General features: G+C 40.8%; 1 protein-coding gene across 4 annotated transcripts in view; it reads right to left on the bottom strand.

The window, feature by feature from the left end:
• The window catches only part of LOC140478754 (neprilysin-like), a 193,849-nt gene that overhangs the window by 81,130 nt on the left and 88,315 nt on the right, over positions 1 to 24,404 (bottom strand). For all 4 annotated transcript variants that reach the window (XM_072572090.1, XM_072572091.1, XM_072572093.1 and 1 more), the window contains exons 5-8: positions 18,847 to 18,927; positions 18,668 to 18,763; positions 15,642 to 15,760; positions 15,120 to 15,185 (exon numbers count right to left, since the gene is read on the bottom strand). In XM_072572090.1, coding sequence (XP_072428191.1) covers positions 15,120 to 15,185; positions 15,642 to 15,760; positions 18,668 to 18,763; positions 18,847 to 18,927 — 362 coding nt within the window. The remainder of the gene's footprint in view (positions 1 to 15,119; positions 15,186 to 15,641; positions 15,761 to 18,667; positions 18,764 to 18,846; positions 18,928 to 24,404) is intronic.

Raw genomic sequence — 24,404 nt, 5'->3', positions numbered from 1 at the left:
AAAAATCTGAAATTGGAAGCTAGTCTAAAGGTGTCCATTGTCCTAAAACCCCATCTAGTTCACTCTTGATCTTTAGGGAAGGAAATCTGCCATCCTTACCTGGGTTTGATCAACATTTGACTCCAGAACTATAACAATATGGTTGACTCTAAACTACCTTCTGAAAATCTCTGAAGAGCCAGTTTAAAGGCAATCAGGAATGGGCAACAAATATTGAACATGACAGTGATGTTCCCATCCCACTCAAGACTTAAACAAAAGCTCTTTTGCTTTGTTTGCAATTCTTATCTCTTTATTAATCAGTGCTGATTTTAATAATAGGAAAATCTGTATCCCACAATCCTTTACACTTCCACACCATTTTATTTTGCAAGCCATGTGCATCTTACTCCATCTATTCTGTCAAAATGCAGCATTTATTATTGAACATATACTTACTCATTCAGCAAATGTATTAAGGTCTTAGATTTTATTGCTGCCTTCCTCAGTAATAACCAGTACCCCTTAGATTGGTGTCATGTAAAAATGTTGATACTGTACTTCTGATTCTTGTGAGAGAAAGAAATAGAAGGGCATATTGACAAGGTGAGACAAGGCCAGTAGAAGGAGCTTCATGTGGAGGTAGTTGTTGTAATAAGAAGATCAGTTAAGTTCTGATTGTATCACATCATTCCTTGGAAATACAGAACTTGAACTTTGTTAAAAAGAGAAAAATGCAAAGCTTTTCATCTTGCATGCATCATGACTAAGATGCAAGAAACAAAGCTTTGAAAAGAAATATTAATTTAAATAGCATGAGAAGAGAGTGCTGATCGGTTGGACCGTGGTTAGTATGGTGATCCAATTGGATGCAATAACTGTCAATAATAATTTGCTGATTAACCTCAGAACTTGGAGCTAGGCTCTTGATTGGCCAGGGCATTGCCAAGGGGAGCAATGCAGAGATTGGCAGTCTTACTGTTAATCCACTCATAGGATGTTGCTGGCTGGGCTAGGTTTTATTGCCTGTCTCTACTTGCCTTTGAGAAGGTGATAGCAAGATACCTTATTGAACTGCTCAATTCCATGCACTATAGGGAGAGCCACAATCCTGATAGGGATGGAATTCCAGGTCCTGACCAAACAATTTATGCACAAACTCCTTTATGTGTGCCTTTTTCATCGACAATGGGTTATGAATATCGTCCAAGACTGCTTCTTTCAATTTTTTTCCCTTCTGGTGGCAATTTGCCTTCTAAAGTCATTGCTTGCTGAATCCATATACCTTCTAAGCTGAACTTTTTTATTAAGGAGAAGCTTTAAGTGTCAGGGAATCAAGACAGGGAGATATATTTGTGATGACCTAACTAAATTGTGAAACAGACTCCTGAGTGGAAATAGACTTTATGACTTAGTCTCTCTATTTCTGCTCGTAACTCTAAAACCACATCATTTCAGATAGTTTGAAACAAAACAACCTCAAACACACTCAGATTCGAATAATGTGATCCAATGGAAACAGCTAACTAGCAGCAGATGTGGCTATGGTGACATTATATACTAACTTGGTTCAGAATGTTTTACATATTGGTAAATAAAATTCACTTGTGAATATCCACTTAAGGTTTACCACCATCGACTAGCCAAGGAAGCAAATTCAGCCACAGTGATCAAAAAAATGTTCACAAACCTGCTTTTCATCTGACCATGTCAATGAGATAGCTTAAAGTTCATCTGCACAAGAGCTGCATATATGAGTTTTGAGAAGACAGTCCAATACTTACTGTGTCTGTTGCTCATTTGTTTTGCTGGAAAATTGGACACATCTGGAGTCCCAATTACATGTCTTACGTATTGGAAAAGACTGCACTTGGAAAGGTAGTAGCCTTGGCTAAAAGCGAACATGGAATCTTTGAAGTCATAAGATAATTTACACTCTAGGGATGATGCTGTAGAGAAAATGCAAGACCCCTTCAAAAAGAGAGACCTATGGAATTGTTCCCTGGACCTGCTTTTTTAGAATACGACACCATGCTTACCATCGTGGTTGTTGCTGCCTGTCAACAATCAAAGAATGAAGGACCACTTCAAAATTAGCAAATATCTGCACTGCCTATGAACTTATGCATCCTAATTACTGAGCATTATCATCAGCAAAAAAACTTAGTGATAAGAGGAAACAGAGTCAATTATTAGCAGCATTATTACTAAAAAAAATAGCTTAACTTTCTCTAGGAACCATATCATTTGAAAGATTAAATAACCTCAACAGGCACTGAATCAGGTGCCTATATGGTTTCAGATAGCAAAAAGCACAGAAAAGAAAGAACATGGACCATTCCCTCTGAGTACTGCAGAAGGTTGTTCGTCTCTGACTGCAAAATGATGAACATGTAATATAGACTGACGCCCTACTGTAGCACTGAGGGAGTGCTGCATTGCTGGAGGTGCCAAATGTTGATCTCTGTTTCTATCTGTCCTCTCAGGTGAATGTAAAATATGGAGAAAGTGAGCACTGCAGATGCTGGAAATCAGAGTAAAAGAGTGTGGTGCTGGAAAACCACAACCAGTCAGGCAGCATCTGAGGAACAAAATAATCGATGTTGCTAGCATAAGCTTTTCATCAGGATTCTGATGAAGAGCTTATGCTTAAAACATCGATTCTTCTAGTCCTCGGATGCTGCTTGATCGGCTGTGCTTTTCCAGCACCACACTCTTCAACTCTGAACACAAAATATCCCATGCCATGGTTTGAAGAAGAGTAGAAGGTATGTCCAACAATTATCAGCCAACCAAATCACTGAAACAGATTATTATCCGCAGTTACACAGTTATTTGGGGAATGTATTGTGTTTTAACTGACAAATTGAAAGATAGAAACTTGGAGCAGGAGTGGGCTATTCGGCCCTTCAAGCCTGCTCTGTCATTCAATATAATTATGGCTGATCCTTTACCTCAATGCCATGTTCCTGCTTTCTCCCTACATCCCTTAAAACCTTTAATATCTAAAAATGTACCAAACTCTTCTTGAATATAGTCAGCAACTTGGCCTCCACAGTCTTCTGTGGTTGAGACTTCCATTGGTTCACTAGTCTTTGAGTGAGAACATTTTCCTCACCTCAGTCCTAAAAGGACCATTTCATGTCCTGGGATTGTGATCCCTGGTTATAGACTCCTCAACTAGGGAAAACTTCCTTTGTTGCATCTAGTCTGTCCAGCTCTTATAGAACTTTATCTGTTCAGATCCCCTCACATCCTGTTAAACTCCAGTGAATATAGTCACAGTCGAACCAATGTTACTTCAGGGGATTCTACTTCCTACCACAGTAGATAATCTGATATTGCACTCTGTCCACAGTGGATGTTTCTTTTTTAGATAAGGAGACCAAAATGGAATGTAATATTATTCCAGGTGTGGTCTCACTGAAGTCCTGCATAACTGCAGCAAGACATTCCTACTCAAATCCACTGGCAATAAAACAGTTCAAAATGCCATTTGTTCTCCTAATTGCATGTTATATTTGCCTGTTTGCTTTCATTGATTAGTGTACAAGGACACCCAGATTGCCTTGTACATTCATATTTCACAAATATCACTATTTGATATAATATTCTTCACAGTGAACTGTGTAACTTCATATTTAACCACAATGTATTGCATCTGTCATGTGTTTTTCCACTCACTCAACTTGTCAAAACCACCTTGAAGCCTCATTGCATTCTCCTTACAACTTACTATCTTGCCCAAACTTGGAAATGTTGTATTTGATTCCTTTATCCAGGTTTGTTACATACACTGTGAATAGCTGGAGCTCAAGTACTGATTCTTGAGTACCCACTAGTCACTAACTATCTCCTGCAAAAAGACCACTTTATTCCCTCTCTGTTTGCTGTCTCAACCAATTTTCAATCCATGCCAATGTACTATCCCTAATCTCATGTCCTTTAAGTTTGGCCACTAACCTCTTATGTGGGATTTTATTAAACCTCTTTTGACACTCCACATCCATCACATCCACTGGTTTTCTTTTACCTATTTTACAAGTTACATCCTCAAAAAAACTCAGTGGATTTGTTCAATTCTGCGAATGCTTTCTAAATGTTTTGTTGTCACACCTTTTATAATACACTGCAACATTTTTCCATTACTGATATTAGGCTGACTGGACTATAATTATCTTTTTTGTCTCTCCATCTTCTCCCCACCCGCCAAATAAATGATACAGTTACATTTGCAATACAGAATAACCTCAGTTATCCAAACATCAATTATCCGAATTCCAGATTGTTGGAACAATATCTCAAGGTTCTGTAAATGCTTCCTTTGTTTGTGATCAGATCAGCTATCTGAACAATCAGTTATCCGAACAAAATACTCCCTGCCCAACTTGGTTCGGATAATTGAGGCTGTTCTGTAGTGGTGTTTATCTACCTGTACCACAACAGTGATTTCAATTGCAACAATACACCAGTGTTTGGAAAATGCTTTAGGATATTCTGTGTTTTGTGATAAGTGCTGTATAAATGCAAAATATTTTTCTATTGCCCTCTTAAGATTTCAAACAGTGCGACAGTATCAATGACTCCTACGTGACTGAAGTATAAGCACAACTGATCTATGCTCAGGCATCCCTGACGAAGCATGCGGCAAGTTTCACGATAACAAGGCAAATGGTCAACCTGTCCATTTCTCTAGTGGGTTTGGTTGCCTGCACATCTTTGACTAGTGTCGTGGAACCAAGATGAAACAACTGAACAGGTGCACTTGGGTCAAGCCCAGCTGGGAAGTGTCACTTCTCATCGTGTGGAGGTATCTTCATAGATGAAGAAAGAAAAGCTGCTGAGACCATATAAACTACGACCCAACTTACAATGATGTCACCTTTTCCCTTCACTATCCATCAGGGTACAGTTGTTTCAAGAGAAATGTTGAACTTGGAAAAAAGAAATCTGCAAATGAAAGTGCTTTTGCTGTGTGGTTTTACACTCACATCCATCAGTTTGGGTTCAAGACAGACTGGTTCAGGAGAAGGAAAGGTCAAGAGCTGTCTTCACTCTCAGGCTTCCTTATAACATAACAGGTTAAAACTAAATTCTTCAATACATGATATTCCAGGCTCTAATCTTACTGCTACATTACTGAAAGCCTACCCCAAAAACTCTATCACTTAATGCTAATTGGTCTATCTCATATGCTTCTCTGCAATTTCTTTTACCTTTTTCAATTCTGCCCACACTGTGCTATTTACGCCTAGTGAGGAGCAGTTCTATGACATAACTGCAAGGTTTATCCGTGGCTATGAAGTCTTTACTCAACAAAATTATTCATTTTCTCCCCAATATAAAAGAAAATTAAGCTTGGTTTTTAATTAGTGGTCAAAGGCAGGGGTCCCTTTTAGGGCAACATCAGATTTGACTTTCTGAACTATATTCCAATATCACTAACTTTATTTAGGGAACAGTTTAGCTCAGTTGGGAGCACTTGCTGCTCTAAGTCAGAACTTGAGCAGGTAATCAATGAAGAGCTAAGGCCAGAATTTTCACTAACAGGTTGAAAGAACAGAGTCAGGACAATTCATAGCTCAGCAAACATGATCTGGTAAAAAGTGCCCCAGAAGTTGGGGTTTTCAGTTGGGGCTAGTAGGAGTGAAGGGGGCTATGGTTTAGTGGAAGGGGAGTTGATCCAGGTTATTCAGAAACTATGGAAGTTGGACTGCAAATAGTGCAGTAGCTTCTATTTGAGGTGGTGGACTGGGTGGAAGGCCTGCCTTGGTGCACCTGGCCATGTATATAGCAAAAAAGCCAAAACTGTAAATAAAAACTCAGCCCTCCCATCTCCTCATTTGTTCTTCATGCTGCATGTGCTCCATTTATGCCAAGCAATGTCACCTTTTTCTCTCCACTCAGCTCGCTTGGCCCCTCTACTTGATGCCTGTGTACCCATCCACGTAGCAACTCAAACTTTCACGCCAACCTACACACCTATAACCAGTAACCATGGCCCTTATGCTAATTTATTAGCAACTCAGACAATATTAACAGATTAACAACTGCATCTTTTAGTCCTTTATACCAACAATGCCAACTCACCCTGTACCTAGCACTGGTAAGATTTAGGACACATGATGAGATAACTTCTTAATTGTCCTTTAACAATGCATTGTTTCATAACACACACCCTCCATTTATAAAAACTCATTTATTAAATATAACTCCATTTAAATTCTCTTAAAAACAAACATCTTGAGCTGCCAATCAAATTATAAAATGACGAGCATCATGATTTTCAAAAGCCTGTGTGATGTTAGGCATCCAGACCATATGTTCAAAGGAGCAGCAGAACATGTGAAACAGCATATCACTTTGGCTGTTTGCAACAAGTCAGGTACTGACTATACTCACCTAGCTAGCACTTGCAAAACTTGCAACACCATGTCCAATATTTGATATGATTTTGCAATGGTCCACCATCTGCTACATTATGCTGAGTGCACGAAGAATTATGCTGAGAATCAACTTACAGTTGTCAACTAGGATCACAGGGAGAAAGTGAGGACTGCAGATGCTGGAGTACCAGAGTTGAAAAATGTGGTGCTGGAAAAACACAGCAGGCCAGGCAGCATCCGAGGAACAGGAGATTCTTGAAGAAGGGCTTATGCCCGAAACGTCGATTCTCCTACTCCTCAGATGCTGCCTGGCCTGCTGTGTTTTTCCAGCACCACATTTTTCAACTCAACTAGGATCACAGTATGGCACACTTACACATACTGGAAGATACATATATTAATAAATAGGCTCCTTTGTAGACAGAAAGAACATGTACACACACTGTGCCTGTATACATGTAACAAAATAGGTGACAACCATTTTCCAATTCATTTGTCATGGAATCAGAACCAGAGTCATTCTGCCTTCTACAGAATTTAAACAAGATTTGTGAGTTAGCTGTCAGTCATCACTAACTGATGCATTTTCCATGGCAATGCTTCTGCCAGTCAGAATACACTTGCCAACTAATGAGCACTTCCTCTCAATTGTTAAATCCCTTCACAGTATCTTTTCTTACAAAATTGTTCTGATGACTGCAAGACAAAAAGCTTCAATAGAACTTTTTTTTCAGCAATACTCATGCTCTGTACTGCCGAATGACTATCGTACTGAATGGTGGAGCAGACCCGAGGTACCATACGTCCTAATCTTGTTCTTATTTCTTGTATTATTATGCACAGGTTACGTACACCCCAATTTGCTTTAACCTTGGGTCAAGAAATCCCATCTGTGTTCACGGTGATTAGCACTGCTGCCTCACAGCGCCTGACCCCCGGGTTCAATTACCGCTCAGGCGACTGACTGTGTGGAGTTTGCACATTCTCCCCGTGTCTGCGTGAGTTTTCTCCGGGTGCTCCGGTTTCCTCCCACAGTCCAAAGATGTGCAGGTCAGGTGAATTGGCCATGCTAAATTGCCCGTAGTGTTAGGTAGGGGATAAATGTAGGGGTATGGGTGGGTTGCGCTTCGGCGGGTCGATGTGGACTTGTTGGGCCGAAGGGCCTGTTTCCACACTGTACGCAATCTAATCTAATCTAAGGATTTCACTTTCCTAGCCACCTCATTTTCAACTTGTGGACACTCATAATATGAACTCTGCCACAGTGAAACAACTGTCTTAATTGCCTTGGTAGCTTCAATACCAAGGATGAACTTGTTCACAAGTACAGCTGGAAAGTGCATCTATGTAACCCATTATCAGCTTTTATTGGGATCAAAGGTGACCGTCATTTAAAGTCCTGAAGCTACTGTCGGAAAAATTACCATGTGTTTGTACATTTTCTGGTTTGCTACTTTACAGATGTATCACTGCCTTTATCTTATTTAGCTTAGCAGCGTTATTACAATAACAAAGAAAGAAATGTTTCAAATGGAGATATCTCCCACCTCCAATACTCTCCAGTACATGGTGCTATATGATAGTGTTGATGACCAACTTCATGTTGACAGACTGGATTTACACTGGAGGATAAGCTGCACAACAAAACAAATAGTGACATACAGAGGGATGAAAGAATAGTAGGGAATATTTGTAAAAGGGAAAATCAATAGATTGTAGAATCATCCAGTTAAAAAGAAAACTGGCCAAAAATGAGACACCATTGATAAATAAAGTTGCAAACGCAAGGCTGAAACTTAGAAGGTATACATTATGAATAAAGATGACAAAAAAGTTGATGATAAATATGAGAGAAAGAAGTAAGAAAATAATCGAAAAGCAAAGAGGAACAAAAAAACTAAACATGAGAAAAGAAAACGGGCATCCGCGAGTATTCTACAGCTGAAGAAGAACATGGTGACGAGACAAAATGAATTATTGTTTTAGTTATTCATGGATGGGGGCATTGCTGGTTAGGTCAGCATTTATTGCAGATCCATAATTGCCCTGGGGAAGGTGGTTGTATGCTGCCTTCTTGAATTGCTGCACTCTTTCAGGTGTGGGGACAACCCACAGAGCTGTTAGGAAGGGATTTCCAGGATTTTGACCCAGTATCTGTTAAAGACTGTTGAGATAGATCTAGGATCGTGAGTGCATTATAGGTAAACTCAAAAGGTAGTGGTGTTGCCATGCATCAGCTGCTCTTGTTCTCCTAAGTGCTAGAGGTGATGGGATTGGAAGGTGCTATCAGAGGACCCTGAGTGAGTTACGGCAGTCCACTTATAAATGACACAAGTGGTGAAGGGAGGGAATGGTGAAGGTAGTGAATAGGGTACAAAACCAAGCTGTTTTGTCCCATTTGAAGTCAAGCTTCTTGGACGTTGTTAGAGCAGGCACATCCAGACACAATGGGGGTAATCCATCACACTTCTGACATATGCCTTGTAGACAGTGGACAGACACAGGGGAGAAAGGAAGTGAGTTACTTGTTTAAAGATTGCTCACATTTGATCTGCTTTTCGAGCCACAAAAGAGTTCAGTTTCTAAGTAATGGTAGGAAGTTGACATTTGGTATTCAGCAATAGCAATGCCACTGAATTTGAAGAATATTGCTAATTCTCTGTTATTGGAGATGGTCACTGCCCCACATGATAGCATGAATGGTACTTGCCATTTATTTTCTCAAGTCTGGGTGTTGTCCAGGTCTCCTGTTGACACAGCTTGTTTCAGTATTTGAAGAGATGTTGAACATTGAGCAATCATCAGCCCCTCTTCTGAATTTGTGATGGAGGGAAGATTATTGATCCAGCAGATGAAGATGTTTAGGTCAAAGATAGTAGCCTGAGGTGTTCCTTCAATTCTCGATTCTGACCTGAGATGACTAATGTCCAACAATCATACTCATCTTACTTTGTGCTAGGTATGACTCCAACCAGTGGGAAATATTCACCCTGATTCTCATTGTCTCCAGTTCTGCTAGGATCCTTTACCATATGCAGATACATAGTGCCTCAATAACCAAAACAGCCACTCTCACCTCACATCTGAAATTCGGCTCTTTCCTCCATGTTTGGCTTAAAGCTGTATTGAGGCCAGCAACTGAATGGTTCTGGGAGAGCCCAGACTCAGCCACAATGAGCAGGTTATTACATTGTAAATGCTGCTATTAAGCAATGTTTCTTCTAATCTGCAACTGCTCTGAGGGCCTGGGCATGGTGACTGGCACAATGACAGCATTTGGAGCACTGACATCCAGTTTCAGAAGTTGCCGCCAAACATGGACCTCAGAGGTCCGCACAGAATAATTTTCATTGGTGATTGATAACATAATCGACAATGCCTTCCAGCACTTTAGTTATCATTGAGAGTAGACTGTGGGCTGGTAATTGACTGAGTTGGATTTATCATTCTTTTTGCACAGAGGAATACCTGAATATTTTTCCATATTGCTAATGCAGATGCCAATGTTGTGGCTTTACTGGAAATGTTTATATATGGGTGTAGCTAGTTTGTAATGCAAAAGTCATAGAATCATAGAATCCCGTCAGTGTAGAAAGAGGCAATTTGTCCCTTTGAGTATGTACCGATCCTCTTGGAAGGAGCATCCCATCCAGACCCAGCTCCCACCCCATTTCTGTAACACTGCATATGATTTTTACTGTGACTAATCCACCTAAACTGCACACCCCTAGACAACATGGGCAATTTAGCATGGCCAATCCACCAAACGTGCACAGCTTTGGAGTGGGGAGAAAACTGGAGCACCCAGAGGAAAGTCACATTGACATGTGGAGAATGTACACACTCCACACAGAAAGTACTATTCAGTCTTCAGTACCATTGCCAGGATGTTAACTGGACTATAGCATTTGAGTACCCAGTATCTCCAGACATTTCTTGACATCATGTGAAGCAAGTCAAATTAGCTGAAGACTGGGATTGCTGGGGAGGTTGAGATCTCCTCGGCATGCTGGTTGAAGGTAGACAAATACATCAGCCTTGTCTTTTAAACTTTTGAGCGGTGCCTTCTATTGCTGAGGATGGGGATATTTGTGAAGCATGAACATCGGCACTAAGCATTTTTACTGAATAGGATGTGATGGAAATTCCATGCAACTCTTTCTGGATCCCCAAATGAAGAGGCCCACTTTTCGGAGAGAGGGAATGACTGTTGCTCCCTATGGAAAGTTACTGAATTGAATCAGCATCTTTGAGACACATAGGGAGTGGGGAGTTAGATATTGGACATATGTGCGTGAGAAGTTAAAATAATTCCAACAAACATACAAAATTGGAGCAAGAGTAGCCTATTCTATGTCCATAAGGTTACAATTTGCAAATGATTAAGAAGTTATGAAAAAGAGTCATGCTGGACTCGAATTGTTAACTCTGTTTCTCTCTCCAAAGGATACTGCCAGACCTGCTGAATTTCTCCACAATTTTCTGTATTTGTTTTAGAAAAGTATGAAATCTGGCTGAAATTGTTGGCCATTGATATTTTAACATAGTCAATGGATTTACTAAATAAACATTTCAGAATCTCTACAGACACTCATTGCTTTTGATGGCCTGAGGTTACATACTGAACTTACTGTGGTATTATTAAATTAAATGCTTTCCCAGTAATAAAACCCATATCAATGTGTAATACCGGCCACATTCACAATCTATAACCTTGCTGAGTTTAAAGCCCAAACATCCTAACATCTGCAAAAAGAGAACAAATGATCTCCAGTAATTGCATTCATTAAAACGGATTCACAGGCTTGTGATCAACAAAGACTGTCAACTTAGTTTCAAGGAATAAAGATCCATCTGGTAAGTCTGTGCCTTTTTTTTAAAATCAAAGTTGGTTCCAAATTTAACAGCTATAGCTTGGAGCAGAAGTTGGCTTGATGAGACTAAACATTGAAAATGTTGACCAGAGTTTTACAGTAACTGCCCACCCCACCCAGCAAAGGGTGGAAGAGGAGGTAGATTAGTTGAGAGATAAAGGTAGGGGTGCCATAACACAAATGCTATCCCTATTGCCTACTCACCATTCCCTGTCCCCACAGTGATATTAACAGCAGGGATCTCTCACTTCTGGGCCAACTGAGACCCAGAAGCAGCTAAGTAATAGGACATCCTCCACCACCACTGGATTTTACCTACAGCAGGGAAGCTGAATCCTGGTACACTGGAGGCTGAGCAATGGGTGTTGCTTCCTTTTCATCACAAGCTTTCCACCACCACACCCTGCATTCTCCTTTCATCCCAGCCCACTAGATAGAGTGGGAACATAAACTAGGAGCACACTGAGGCATTTGGCTCCACGAGCTTGCACTGCCATTCAATCAGATCACTGTTGATCTGTTCATGTCATGAATGTTCCATTCCCAACTAACCCTTGATTTCCCTGCCCAACAAGAATGTATCCACCCCACTTCAAGAAAAATTAATGATTGCCCCAACCACTCCCCCCTGCCCCCCTTCCTCTGCCTTCAAAGGGAAAAATCTACAAAGTTGCAAAACCACCTGGGAAAATTATTTTCCTCACCTTTGTCCTAAAACTTAGACTATATCTTTTAAATCATGTCCCTTAGCTCTGGTCTTAACCACAGAAGGAAACATCCATTCTAGATCCCAATTGTCAACATCTTCTATGATCTTACATTCTTCAATCAATTCACCCCTCACTCTTCTAAACAATCCCAGTCTGTCCAATCCTTGCTCATAAGACATTCTGCTCATTCATAGTATCAATCTGGTAAACAACATCCAAATCCATGTACTTATATACTTCCTGAAAGGAGACCAAATCTGCAAACAGTGCACCAGATATTTTCTCACCAAAGCCCTTGTATAACTAAAGCTTAACATCCTACTTTTATGTACAATTCAGTTGTAATAAAGGGTTGAATTCCAGCAGCCTTCCTGATAATTTGCTGCACTTGCATGCTAGCTTTTAGTGACTCAAGCACTACAATACCTCTCCACTTTACAATTCTGCAGTCATTGTTCATTTTGGCAAGAACAATCTCACATTTTTGCACACTACACTCCAACTGCCAACCTATTGCTGTCTGCAGCCTCCAGATAGAGTCGTAGAGATGTACAGCACAAAAACAGACCCTTCAGTCCAACCCGTTCATGCCGACCAGATATCATAACCCAGTCCAGTCCCACCTGCTGGCACCCGGCCTATATCCCTCCAAACCCTTCCTATTCATATCCCCATCTAAATGCCTCTTGAATGTTGCAATTGTACCAGCCTCCACCACTTCCTCTGTATGAAAACGTTGCTCCTTAGGTTCCTTTTATGTCTTTCCTCTCTCACCTTAAACCTATGCCCTCTAGTTCTCAACTCCCTGACCCCAGGGAAAAGACTTTGCCTATTTACCCTATCCATGCCCCTCAATTTTGTAAACCTCTATTAGGTCACCCCTCAGCCTCCGACGCTGCAGGGAAAGCAGCCCCATCCTGTTCAGCCTCTCCCTATAGCTCAAATCCTCCAACCTTGGCAACATCCTTGTAAATCTTTTCTGAACCCTTTCAAGTTTCACAACATTTTTCCAATAGGAAGGAGACCAGAAATGCATGCACTATTCCGACAGTGGCCTAACCAATGTCCTGCACAGCCGCCATATGACCTCCCGACTCCTGTACTCAATACTCTTACCAATAAAGGAAAGCATACCAAACACCTTCTTCACTATCCTATCTACCTGCAACTCCACTTTCAAGGAGCTATGAACCTGCACTCCAAGGTCTCTTTGTTCAGCAACTCTCCCGAGGACCTTACTACTAAGTGTATATGTCCTGCTAAGATTTGCTTTCCAAAAATGCAGCACCTCGCATTTATCTGAATTAAACTCCATCTGCCACTTCTCAGCCCATTGGCCCATCTGGCCCAGATCCTGTTGTAATCTGAGGTAATCCTCTTCGCTGTCCACTACAGCTCCAATTTTGGTGTCATCTGCAAACTTACTAAGTGTACCTCTTATGCTCGCATCCAAATCATTTATGTAAATGACAAAAAGCCGAGGACCCAGCATCGATCCTTGTGGAACTCCATTGGTCACAGGCCTCCAGTCTGAAAAACAACCCTCCACCACCACCCTCTGTCTTCTACCTTTGAGCCAGTTCTGTATCCAAATGGGTAGTTCTCCCTGTATTCCATGAGATCTAACCTTGCTAATCAGTCTCCCATGGGGAACCTTGTCGAACGTCTTACTGATGTCCATATAGCTCACATCTACTGCTCTGCCCGCATCAATCTTATTTGTTACTTCTTCAAAAAACTCAATCAAGTTTGTGAGACATGATTTCCCACATACAAAGTCATGCTAACTATCCCTAATCAGTCCTTGCCTTTCCAAATACATGTACATCCTGTCCCTCAGGATTCCCTCCAATAACTTGCCCACCACCGAGGTCAGTGTCACTGGTCTATAGTTCCCTGACTTGTCCATACCACCCTTCTTAAACAGTGGCTCCATGTTTGCCAACCTCCAGTCTTCTGGCACCTCACCTGTGACTATCGATGATACAAATATCTCAGCAAGATGCCCAGCAATCACTTCCCTAGCTTCCCACAGAGTTCTAGGCTACATCTGATCAGGTCCTGGGGATTTATCCACCTTTATGCATTCCAAGACATCCAGCACTTCCTCCTCTGTAATCTGGATATTTTGTAAGATGTCACCATCTATTTCCCAACAGTCTATATCTTCCATATCTTTTTCCACAGTCAATACTGATGCAAAATACTCATTTAGTATCTCCCCCATTTTCTGCGACTCCACACAAAGGCAATAAGAAACAGAAATAAGAGAAGCTGTTAAGGTTGACCATTGTACCTCTGGGCCAGTAGGCCAGAGTTGAAGCCCCCCTATCCCAGTCATGTGTCTGAACAGATTGGTTAAAAATACATTAAGGTTGGCGCTTAAGAGACCTGCAATTCTAATACTGACATTCTCGTCCTCAAAAGGCAAGAGAAACGTTTTCTTTCAGGTAGAGGTGGATAGATTCTTCAAAAGCAAGGGATTCAAATGTTTACAGCATTAGTGGGATTGTGGAGTGAACAGATCAGTCATGATCTTCTTGAAGGGCAAAGCAATTTTGAGGGATGGAATAGCCTACTCCTGCTCCTAATTTATATAAGTCCATAGTCTTTCAAAAACTAAACACGGCATCAACTGTTTTATTAAGTTTTCTCAGTGAAAAATTCATCAGCTAATCTTGAGAAGGTTGATGTGTCTGAAGACTTAGCCTCCACACAATTAGGTCTCAGTGAGACCAAGGTGGTGACATACGGTTTGCGATACTGGCTGTTAAGTGTGTTTGATTCCAGCTTCTTGGAATACAGAACATAAGAGGCCAGTCAGCCCACCATCTCTCTGCCCAGTCTTTCAAGATGCAAACCCATTCATTGAACTTTACTTCTCTTTTCCGCATTACACACAGTCCAATTTCTTTGTAAAATTACCTCCAACTCTGTTCCCACCACCATTTTCAGGCACTGCATTCCAAATCAAAACACCACAAAGCAAATTCCCCTCTTATCTCTCTAAATTTATCTCATTATTGATCAATTATCTTAATTCTTGCCAAAGGAAACAGTTGCTTCTTATTTATTCTATCAAACATCACCCTAACCTAATGTATGATTCATGTTATACTCTATATTTAAGATTTAAAACCACTTGAAACATAATTTAAAAAACTACATACCTCCTTATAAGCACCAGTGCATTCAAAGTAATCCCGGGAAGGCAAGCCTAGGTGGGGTTGATCAATCTGTTAATTCACCAAAAGTTAAAATACATTTAATGTTACATCGATTGCAAATTTTGAAACCTAATCTTGACCTAGACATCAATGAAAAAGTAATATTGTTTTAACAATATGTGCTGCTGGCAATATGTGAATTGGCCTAGTCAGGGAATTAGGAATTAAACAATGAATCTCCAGAACCTGCTGGTAGAATTATAGACCTACCCTTCCACCACCCCCCCCTGCAAACTTCTTCTTTTAATTCCAACAATGATCCATTCAATCCTCATCTCTTTTAGTTTTCCTCCTTACAGTCTGTAATGAGGACACATCATTTAAAAAATCTACCCCAGCGTGACTTTTTCAATCAGGCAAAAATAAATATTTGAAATATGCATGTTATGCATAAAAGTAATACTTTGTAAAAGAATGCATCAAAATGGCAGTTTTGCAAAAGAGAATTTTATCAAAGTCACATACATGGATTATGTAAACATTGGAGTTCTTGTCATCTGTCCCAACAAAAAAGTCTATGATGACACGCTTTCCAAATCTGGCAGTCAATGTTGACAGGACAGTCTCAAGTGTCCAATTTTTACCTAGGAGAAAGCAAATACAAAACAGGATGACAAACTGGAAAACTTTTATTTCAAAGAGTATTCCCTTGTCCAATGCAAAATGAAAAATCCTTCAGCAGGTTGTAGGAGATTCGCAGGCCAGGACTTTACATCAGCCTGTGTGTCAACAATCAATGTTGTCCCCATCTGTAACACTTTCCCCCTAGAAGATGTTTAGTTTTCTTAGAAAGGCACTCAAGTACTTAGCAATTTTATGACCTTAATCTGTGTATGAATTGCAAGCAGGCGTAGATCATTTCACCCCTCAAACCTGCACCACCATTCAATAAGATCATGGTTCATCTGATTACTCTATGTTCCCTCTTATCTCCGATAATCTGACGTCTCCATTTATCAAAAATCTATCCAGTTGTGCCTTAAAAATACCAAAGACTCTGCTTGCACCATCTTTTCAGGAAGAGAATTCCACAGACACATGACCCTTTGGAAAGCTTCCCCTGATCTGTGTTAAATTGGCAAACCCTAGTATTGCAACAGTGATCCATGACTTTAACTTCATCCACAAGAGGAAATGCCTTCTCCACATCCACCTTGTCAAGACCCCTCAGGATTGCATCTATTTTAATCAAACCATTTCATCAAATCTTAGAACAGAGAAATCTGAGAGGGGATCTGATTAAGTTGTAATAGATTATGAAGGGCATGGACGCAGTGGCTAGGAAACAGCTTTCTCTGAGGTTGGAGGTTGAATAACAAGAGATCACAACTTTAGTGTGAAAGGTAGGGGGTTTAGAGGGGATTTGAGGAAAACGTTTTCACCAGCACATTCATTCCACACAATTGCAAGGCTGTGACCATCTCCAATTAGAGACAATCTAACCACTGTCCCTTGAAATTTGATGGTGATGCCAATACTGAATCGCCCATTGTCAACGTTCTTGAATTACAATTGATCAAAAACTCAACTAGACTCACCATATAAATAATGGCTACAAGACCAGCTCAGAGCCTGGGAATACCATGACGAGTAAATCGCCTCCTGACTCCCCAAATCCTGTCTACCGTCTGCAAGGCACAAGTCAGGAGTGTGATGGAATACCTCCACTTGCCTGGATGGGTGCAGCTCCAACAATACTTAAGAAACCTGATACCATCCAGGGCTAAGTAGCCCACTTGATTGACTCCACATCTACAAACATCCACTCCCTCCACCGCTGACTCTCAGGAGCTGGCGTGTGTACTATCTGCAAGATGCACTTCATCAAAGCTCCTCAGACAGCACCTCCCAAACCCACAATCACCTCACTTACCATTCTGACTTTAGAAATATGTTGCCATTCCTTCACTGTCGCCGAGTCAAAATTCTGGAACTCACTCCCTAATGGCATTATTTGTCAACCTACAGCACATGTATTGCATCTCGTCATCGCCTTCTCAAGGGCAACTAGGAATTGGCAATAAATGATGTCCTCCCAGTGATGCCCATGTTCCACAAGTGAATTAAAAAATAAACCCAGAGGGTGCTAAGAATCTGGACTACACTACCTGGGAGAATAGTTGAGGCAGGAAATCAAACAGCCTTTAATACGTGTTTGGATGAGCATGTGAAATGTCATCACATTCAAGGCAATGGGCCAAGTGCTGGAAAGTAGGAGGAGGGTGGATTTGGAGTCCTTTTTGGAAAAAACTCAGCAGGTCTGGCAGCATCTGTTGAGAGAAATCAGAGTTAATGTTTTGGGACCAATGACACTTCAGTGCTGAGTTTCTGTTTTTGTTTCTGATTTCCAGCTTCCATAATTCTTTTGGATTTTTAGAGTAGGCTTTTGTTGTGCAGTCTCGATGGGCTGAAGGCCCTTTTCCATACTGAGTGATTCTATAATTATAAGTCATCTTCTCTAAACTCCAGTGGACATAAGTTTTCACTATCCAATCATTCTTCAGAAGGCAATGCATCCATTCCAGGTAGTTTGGTAAACCATCTCTGAACTGCTGCCAATGCACTGACATCCTTTCCCAAACATTTGTGTGAAGAGTTGGGGGAATTTGGTTGAGGACTGGACATTAATTCTGCGATAAGTTACTAACTGGGCCATTCACAGCTATTGGTCTACATCATTAAGATCTTAACAACATGTTGTTACTTTTTATGTATCCAGATTCCCTGGTACCTTTTCCCTGTTATTCCATTGAAAATCTTAGCTTCCAAGCACTAAGCAGCCTCCACCTATTACCTCACACTTTGCAATGGCCACCTTAGTTTCCCATTGATTTGTGTGGTCTGAAACCTTTTGAAGCCTTTCTGTGCATTGGTGCAGTTCTCCACATTATTATATGGCCCTCAATGTTAGTATTGTCTACATACTTGGATGCCACATCTTCAATTTTAGAATCCAGATTAATTATGCACACAGCAAACTATAATGATTCCATCAGAGAGCAGCAATTAATGGACTTGCAAAACTGGCATGAACACATTGCAGTGACGGAGACACAGTGGTTCAGTGGTTAGCAATATTACCTCACAGCACCAGGGACCCAGATTCGATTCCAGCCTTAGAATACTATATATGCAGACGTTCTCCCCATGTCCCCATGGGTTTCCTCCAGGTGGTCCAGTTTCCTCCCACAGTCCAAATATTTACAGGTTAAATGAATTGGCTATGTTAAATTGCCCCCTCGTGTTCAGGATTGCGCAGGTGGGGTGGATTAGCCATGGTAATGTGGGATTACAGGGAGAGGCTCAGGTGTCAGAATGGTTTGCTCTTCAGAGGGTTAGTACAGGCTCAATAGGCCACATTGGCTCTTTGCCCACTGTAAGAGGAACCTGTGCTGTTCAACTTAACCAGTGGACTTTCCTTTCTTCAACTTAACAATTTGAATGAAATACAAAAGTGCATCAAGCATTATTAAACCATGTTCTGATCTTACTGTAATTCTCGTCCCAGTTGTCTACTGCGACTGGCCAATCGAGTACACCGGTTATCATGCTAATTAGTGGTGTCCCACCTTTGCTTTCAATGGCAGCTGAAGTAAAGATAAAGTAAGGAAAGACATTAGTACACATCAAGGCGTACATGAAAATGGATAGATTATCCAATGGCACTCACTTTGATTTGTGCACGATTTATACAGCGTCTTTGCTTTCTTAATCGCTTCAGGATCTCCATTGTCTGGTTTCTCAAGGACATCTGGAATCAAAGAAAAATAAGTCATTAGTTTCAGCAAGACAACAGAGACATGTTTTCCTCAAGTCGCTCTGAGAAATTTTCCATCACCACTCAATGATATGAAATTGTTTCACCGAAGCTCAATGATCACAATAACAATAGGAAGAAGAGTAGTCCATTCAGCACTTCAAACCTATTTTTCCATTAATCACTTAGTGGATGGCCTGCAACATAACCTCCTTTGCTCTGTCATCCCTTCCTGATACTATATGGGCAACTTTCCTTATGAGTGCCTCTTCTATTGAAGTATTTTAGGTCAGAGTTTGTCAGGAAATCAATGGAGATTCAATGTTTTGGGCATAAACTCTTCATCAGGATTCTGAAACATCAAGTCTCCTGCTCCTCGGCTGCTGTCTGGCTTGCTGTGCTTTTCCAGCATCACACTCTCAGCTCTGATCTCCAGCATCTGCAGTCCTTACTTTCTCTAGTTTATGACTGCCTTTTGAATCATGCAATTGCCAATCTCCAGTGGACCAGCAGAGTCAAACACAAGTGTGGGGTTGCAAATGTCAACTCTTGTTGGATGTATTCTTGTACATGTTAGAACACGGTCTCCAAACTGTTCTGCCACGTCTCAAACTTCTATACTGCGCACCCAACTGGTCCATCATCACGATGCCCTGCCAACCCCTGTCCAATTGGGGAGTGAAGATTCTTCAATCTTATGATCTCATTTCCTGAATAATCAAACAGATTATTTTCCTCCCTCATTTCCATTTCTTTTTGTGAACTAAAAACCTAGAAACCGAAGAAATCAGCCACAATTATTCTCCTGAGAATGTTGTCAGTAGGTTCCTGTTTAATCCCCTGTGATAGGATTATGGTTAGAATGCAGGACAATCTTGGAAAGTTGACAATGTTAGCTGGACTGCATTGCTGTCATAGAGTTATAGAGTCATAGAGATGTACAGCACAGAAACAGACCCCTTGGTCTAACTCGTCCATGCCAACCAGATATCCTAAATTAATCTAGTCTCACTTGCCAGATTTGGCCCAAATCCCTCTAAATCCTTCCTATTCATATACCCATCCGGATACCTTTTAAGTGTTGTAATTGTACCAGCGTCCACACTTCCTCTGGCAACTCATTCCATACACACATCACCCTCTGCATAAAAAAGTTGCCTCTCAGCTCCCTTTCAAATCTTTCCCCATCAGCTTAAACCTATGCCCTCTAGTTCTGGGAAAGATTAGATTAGATTACTTACAGTGTGGAAACAGGCCCTTCAGCCCAACAAGTCCACACCGCCCCGCCGAAGCGTACCCACCCATACATCTACATCAACCCCTTACCTAACACTACAGGCAATTTAGCATGGCCAATTCACCTGACCTGCACATCTTTGGACTATGGGAGGAAACCGGAGCACCCGGAGGAAACCCACGCAGACACGGGGAGAATGTGCAAACTCCACACAGTTAGTCGCCTGAGGCGGGAATTGAACCCGGGTCTCCGGCGCTGTGAGGCAGCAGTGCTAACCACTGTGCCACCGTGCCGCCCACAAGACCATGTCTATTTGTCCTATCCATGCCCCTCATGATTTTATAAACCTCTATAAGGTTACCCCTCAGCTTCCGACAGTCCAGGGAAAACAGCCCTAGTCTATTCAACTTCTCCCTATAGCTCAAATCTTCCAACCCTGGCAACATCCTTGTAAATCTTTTCTGAACCCTTTCAAATTTCACAACATCCTTCCTATAGTAGGGAGACCAGAATTGCACATAGTATTGCAAAAGTGACCTAATCAAAGTCCTGTAGAGTTGCAACATGATCTCCCAATGCCCATCTTCACGCTAAATATTAGTTGCAGAACAATGAATCTACTTGTGCTTAACAGCAGTACAGTAAAGCCCATGATCAGTGCATTCCAGCATTGGATGCAGTTACAAGAGTACATCAGGACAGTTTAAAACTCACCTCTGCTGACATGTGGAATTTGCCAGCAGTTCCAGCTATGTAAGCTCTCTAACAGGCCATAAATTAACAGGTTACAGAGAATGACCTTCAACTCCAATTCCTCTCAGGTCAATCCATACTTTGCAACCACAGATGCAAAGTGTTACCTATCACAGATATCTTGGAAGTCACTGGTTCACAGATAATTGGTATTTCTTATTTAGCAATATGTTTGGAGTTAAACTAAATTAAGTTGTTTGAAATACAGTGTAGGCTAATGTGCTGAAGTCATTAGCCTGGTATCATCAATGGCTCAATAAATAGGTCACTCAGAATTGGTCATTGGTTCAATTCCAATAACAGAAAGCAGAACACATAATCCAGGCTGACACACTAAGTTCAAATACTGGCAGTGTGCAGCATTACTGCTGTCTGACTAATGAGACATTATACTAATTCCCTATCAGTAAAAAGCACCACAGCATTGTTTCAAAGAAGAGCAAGGGAATTATGGTTTGCATTCTAGGCTAATATTTATCCCTCAATCAGCACCCCTAAAATGATCTAATCAATACCTCATCTAATCATTACCTGTAGGATATTCTGGAGAAGAATTAACTGCTGTTTTCTTGCCTCACAACAGTGACTAACAAATTTCAAAAGTCCTTCTTTAGCTGTAAAGCAAATATGTCAAAATACCTCAGAATTGCATTTGTCATTGCATTCCACAGGTCGCTAATCTGTTGAAACTCATTGGCTATAATTATATATAAAGAAAAGTCACTTGGCAAAGGATAAGGCTTTTTCTTTAGCCAGAAGAAAGCCAAGTAGATGATCCATCTTGGCATCCTTCAGATGTCCACAGCATCACAGAAACCAGTCTTCAGCCAATTTAATGTATTCCATGGCATATCGAGAAACAGCTGACGGCACTGAACACTGCAAAGGCTAAGGGCCCTAACAATATTTTGTCAATATAATCAAAGCTTATGCTTCAGAACTGGCTGACAATAGTCAAGCAATTCCAGAACAGCTACAACACTGCCATCTGCCCAGCAATACAGAAAGTTTACTCTCAGTGATAGAAGGTGCTGTCAAGTAGGATTATCTCAACAATAACCTGCTCAGTGATCATCAGTTCAGTTCCGCTAGAGCCTCTCAGCTCCTGACCTCATTAAAGTGTTCGCCAACATGGATGAAAGAGTGAAACGCAATAGGAGAAATTAAGGTGACTGCCCTTGACATCAAAGAACTGTTGAATGACCATAGAATCAGGGAGCTCTAGCAAATCTGATGTCAATGGAAATCGGGGGAAATCTTTCTGTTAGTTGAAGTTATACCTCGGACAAAGAATTGGGTGTGATCATTGGAGTGCAAGTATCTCAGCTCCAGGACATTACTGCAAGTTTTCCTCATAGTGTCGTCGGCCCAATTACCTCAGCTGCTTTGTCAATAACCATCTCTCCACCATAAGGTCATAGGTGAGGGCATTCATTCACGATTATACAATGTGCAGAGCCATTCACATGTCCTCACATAGTGAACCTGGCTGTATGCAAATGCAACAGGGCTTGGACAACATCCAGGCTGGATCTAATACGTGGTAACTAACATCCACACCACACAAATGGCAACCAATGTCTATTTTTCAACAAAACAGAATCCAACCCTTCACATTCAATGGCACTACAACTCTGACTCCCCTACTACCAACATCCTGGGGGTTACCATTGACTAGAATCTGACAAAACCTACATCCCGATAACATTAACCTGGACTTTGGATTACTAGACCAATGATATTGTCACCATGACAGCTCTTCCTTATAATTTATTTATTATCCTGGACAGTTACTGAACATATTCATAAGATAGTACCAATGTATTTTTAACAAAAGGAAATCAGGCTTCATTACACAAAAACTGGAGCAAGCAAACTATATTATGTCAGAAATTATTTGAAATCATCATTTCACAAATAGCAGAAACAAAGATTTCACCCTTGTTCCCTCACAAAACCCCAGTGAAGGGTAACTCTGTTTCCATTTTAATGTTCTTTGTTTATTTACCACAACTATATTTGTTTTGTTTTTCCAACAAATGTTTACATTTACTGTTCACTATGTTCTGTAGTTATTGTGTCTTTGTGAGGTCTTTAAATAAACTAACACATCTCACTTATTCCTTAACATGTATTCCTTAAACTTGTGCATTCAAAAGTCTTGTTGGATGTCTTCCTCTGTGACACCTTAAACACCTCTGTTTCTGAAGCTTTCTCTTACTAACTTTTAAATTGCTGAAGACTTTTTTGTTCTGCTCTGACTAACTTCTAACTGCATGTAAACAACTTTCCGAACAACATACAATATGGAAAACAAAGCATAATTAAAGCTATACTTCGTTCTACCTATATTAGAACCCAAGTTCTAATAATAATAAGATAGCACCACACTTCCATTACACATACATGAAGAAGTTGTTAAATACCTGGAGGATTAATTGGACAGCATAATGAAAACCATAACTTGGAAGAAAACTGTCAACTCCAATCACCCTCTCTCTTAAATAATCACTAGAGATCTAGCATTAGGGCTCAATATTGGTGTATGACTAGATTCTACTTACATTGTGCATTCTTCACTGCTGGAACTAACCACCTTGGATGCCTTCAGAAACAGAACTTGCTACCAACAATATATTGGCCAAAATTTTACAAGTAAGCAGTGTTGGTCGTAAATCCTTGCTGACTGCCAACATAATAAGAGCCTACCATTTTCCCATTTTACACTCATAATGTACAAGTCCAAATAGAATTATAGATAATTTACAATTTTATACACGGGAGTAGATATTTTAGGACTTGGCACAGTTGACACAGAATGCAGCAAATTAATGAATAAAAAATAGGGATCGCAATTTCACGCTTGTCATCAAGAGAGCTCGGAATGAGATGAGGAGAAACTTCTTTATGCAGAGAGTTGTGAAGAGTAGGTATGCGCTGCCTGGGAGAATGGTGGAGGTGGATTCCACTGGAAGCTTCAAAGGAAAGCTGGATTTATATTTGAAAGCGATGAACTTACAGGGCTAGGGAGATAGGGCTGGAGAGTGGCAGGACCTGGGTAGCTCTTTTGGGAGCTGGTAAAGACATGATGAGCTTGAATAGTCTCCAACTGTACTGTAAAATTCCATGATTCTATGCGAATTGTCTTAAAATGGGAGCACTCGGCTTACAATTTCAGTGTGCCATAAAATGGCCACGCTAATCATTTACATAAAATCAACACACAAACCTTCTTACTTGTGCAAATTTGGCAAGCTGAATACTGGGTGCTGAAGATGATCCTCTGACTTAATGGTATGCTTACCTGCAATTAATGGTATGCTTACTGGTATCCTCACCAGTAGCAGACCTTTACTGGAAAAGCCAGCAATGTTTCAACAGCTGCTTTATTAAAAAAAACCTTCAAGCTCAAGATGATCATTTCACAAATAGCACACTGCTTCAATGGTTGCAATGCCAACAAAAGCTTCACCGCAATTTG

Source organism: Chiloscyllium punctatum, chromosome 6 (genome assembly GCF_047496795.1).
Source record: "Chiloscyllium punctatum isolate Juve2018m chromosome 6, sChiPun1.3, whole genome shotgun sequence".
Taxonomy (NCBI): domain Eukaryota; kingdom Metazoa; phylum Chordata; class Chondrichthyes; order Orectolobiformes; family Hemiscylliidae; genus Chiloscyllium; species Chiloscyllium punctatum.
Note: the sequence above shows the minus strand (reverse complement) of the source record. Positions and strands in the feature narration are given on the sequence as shown.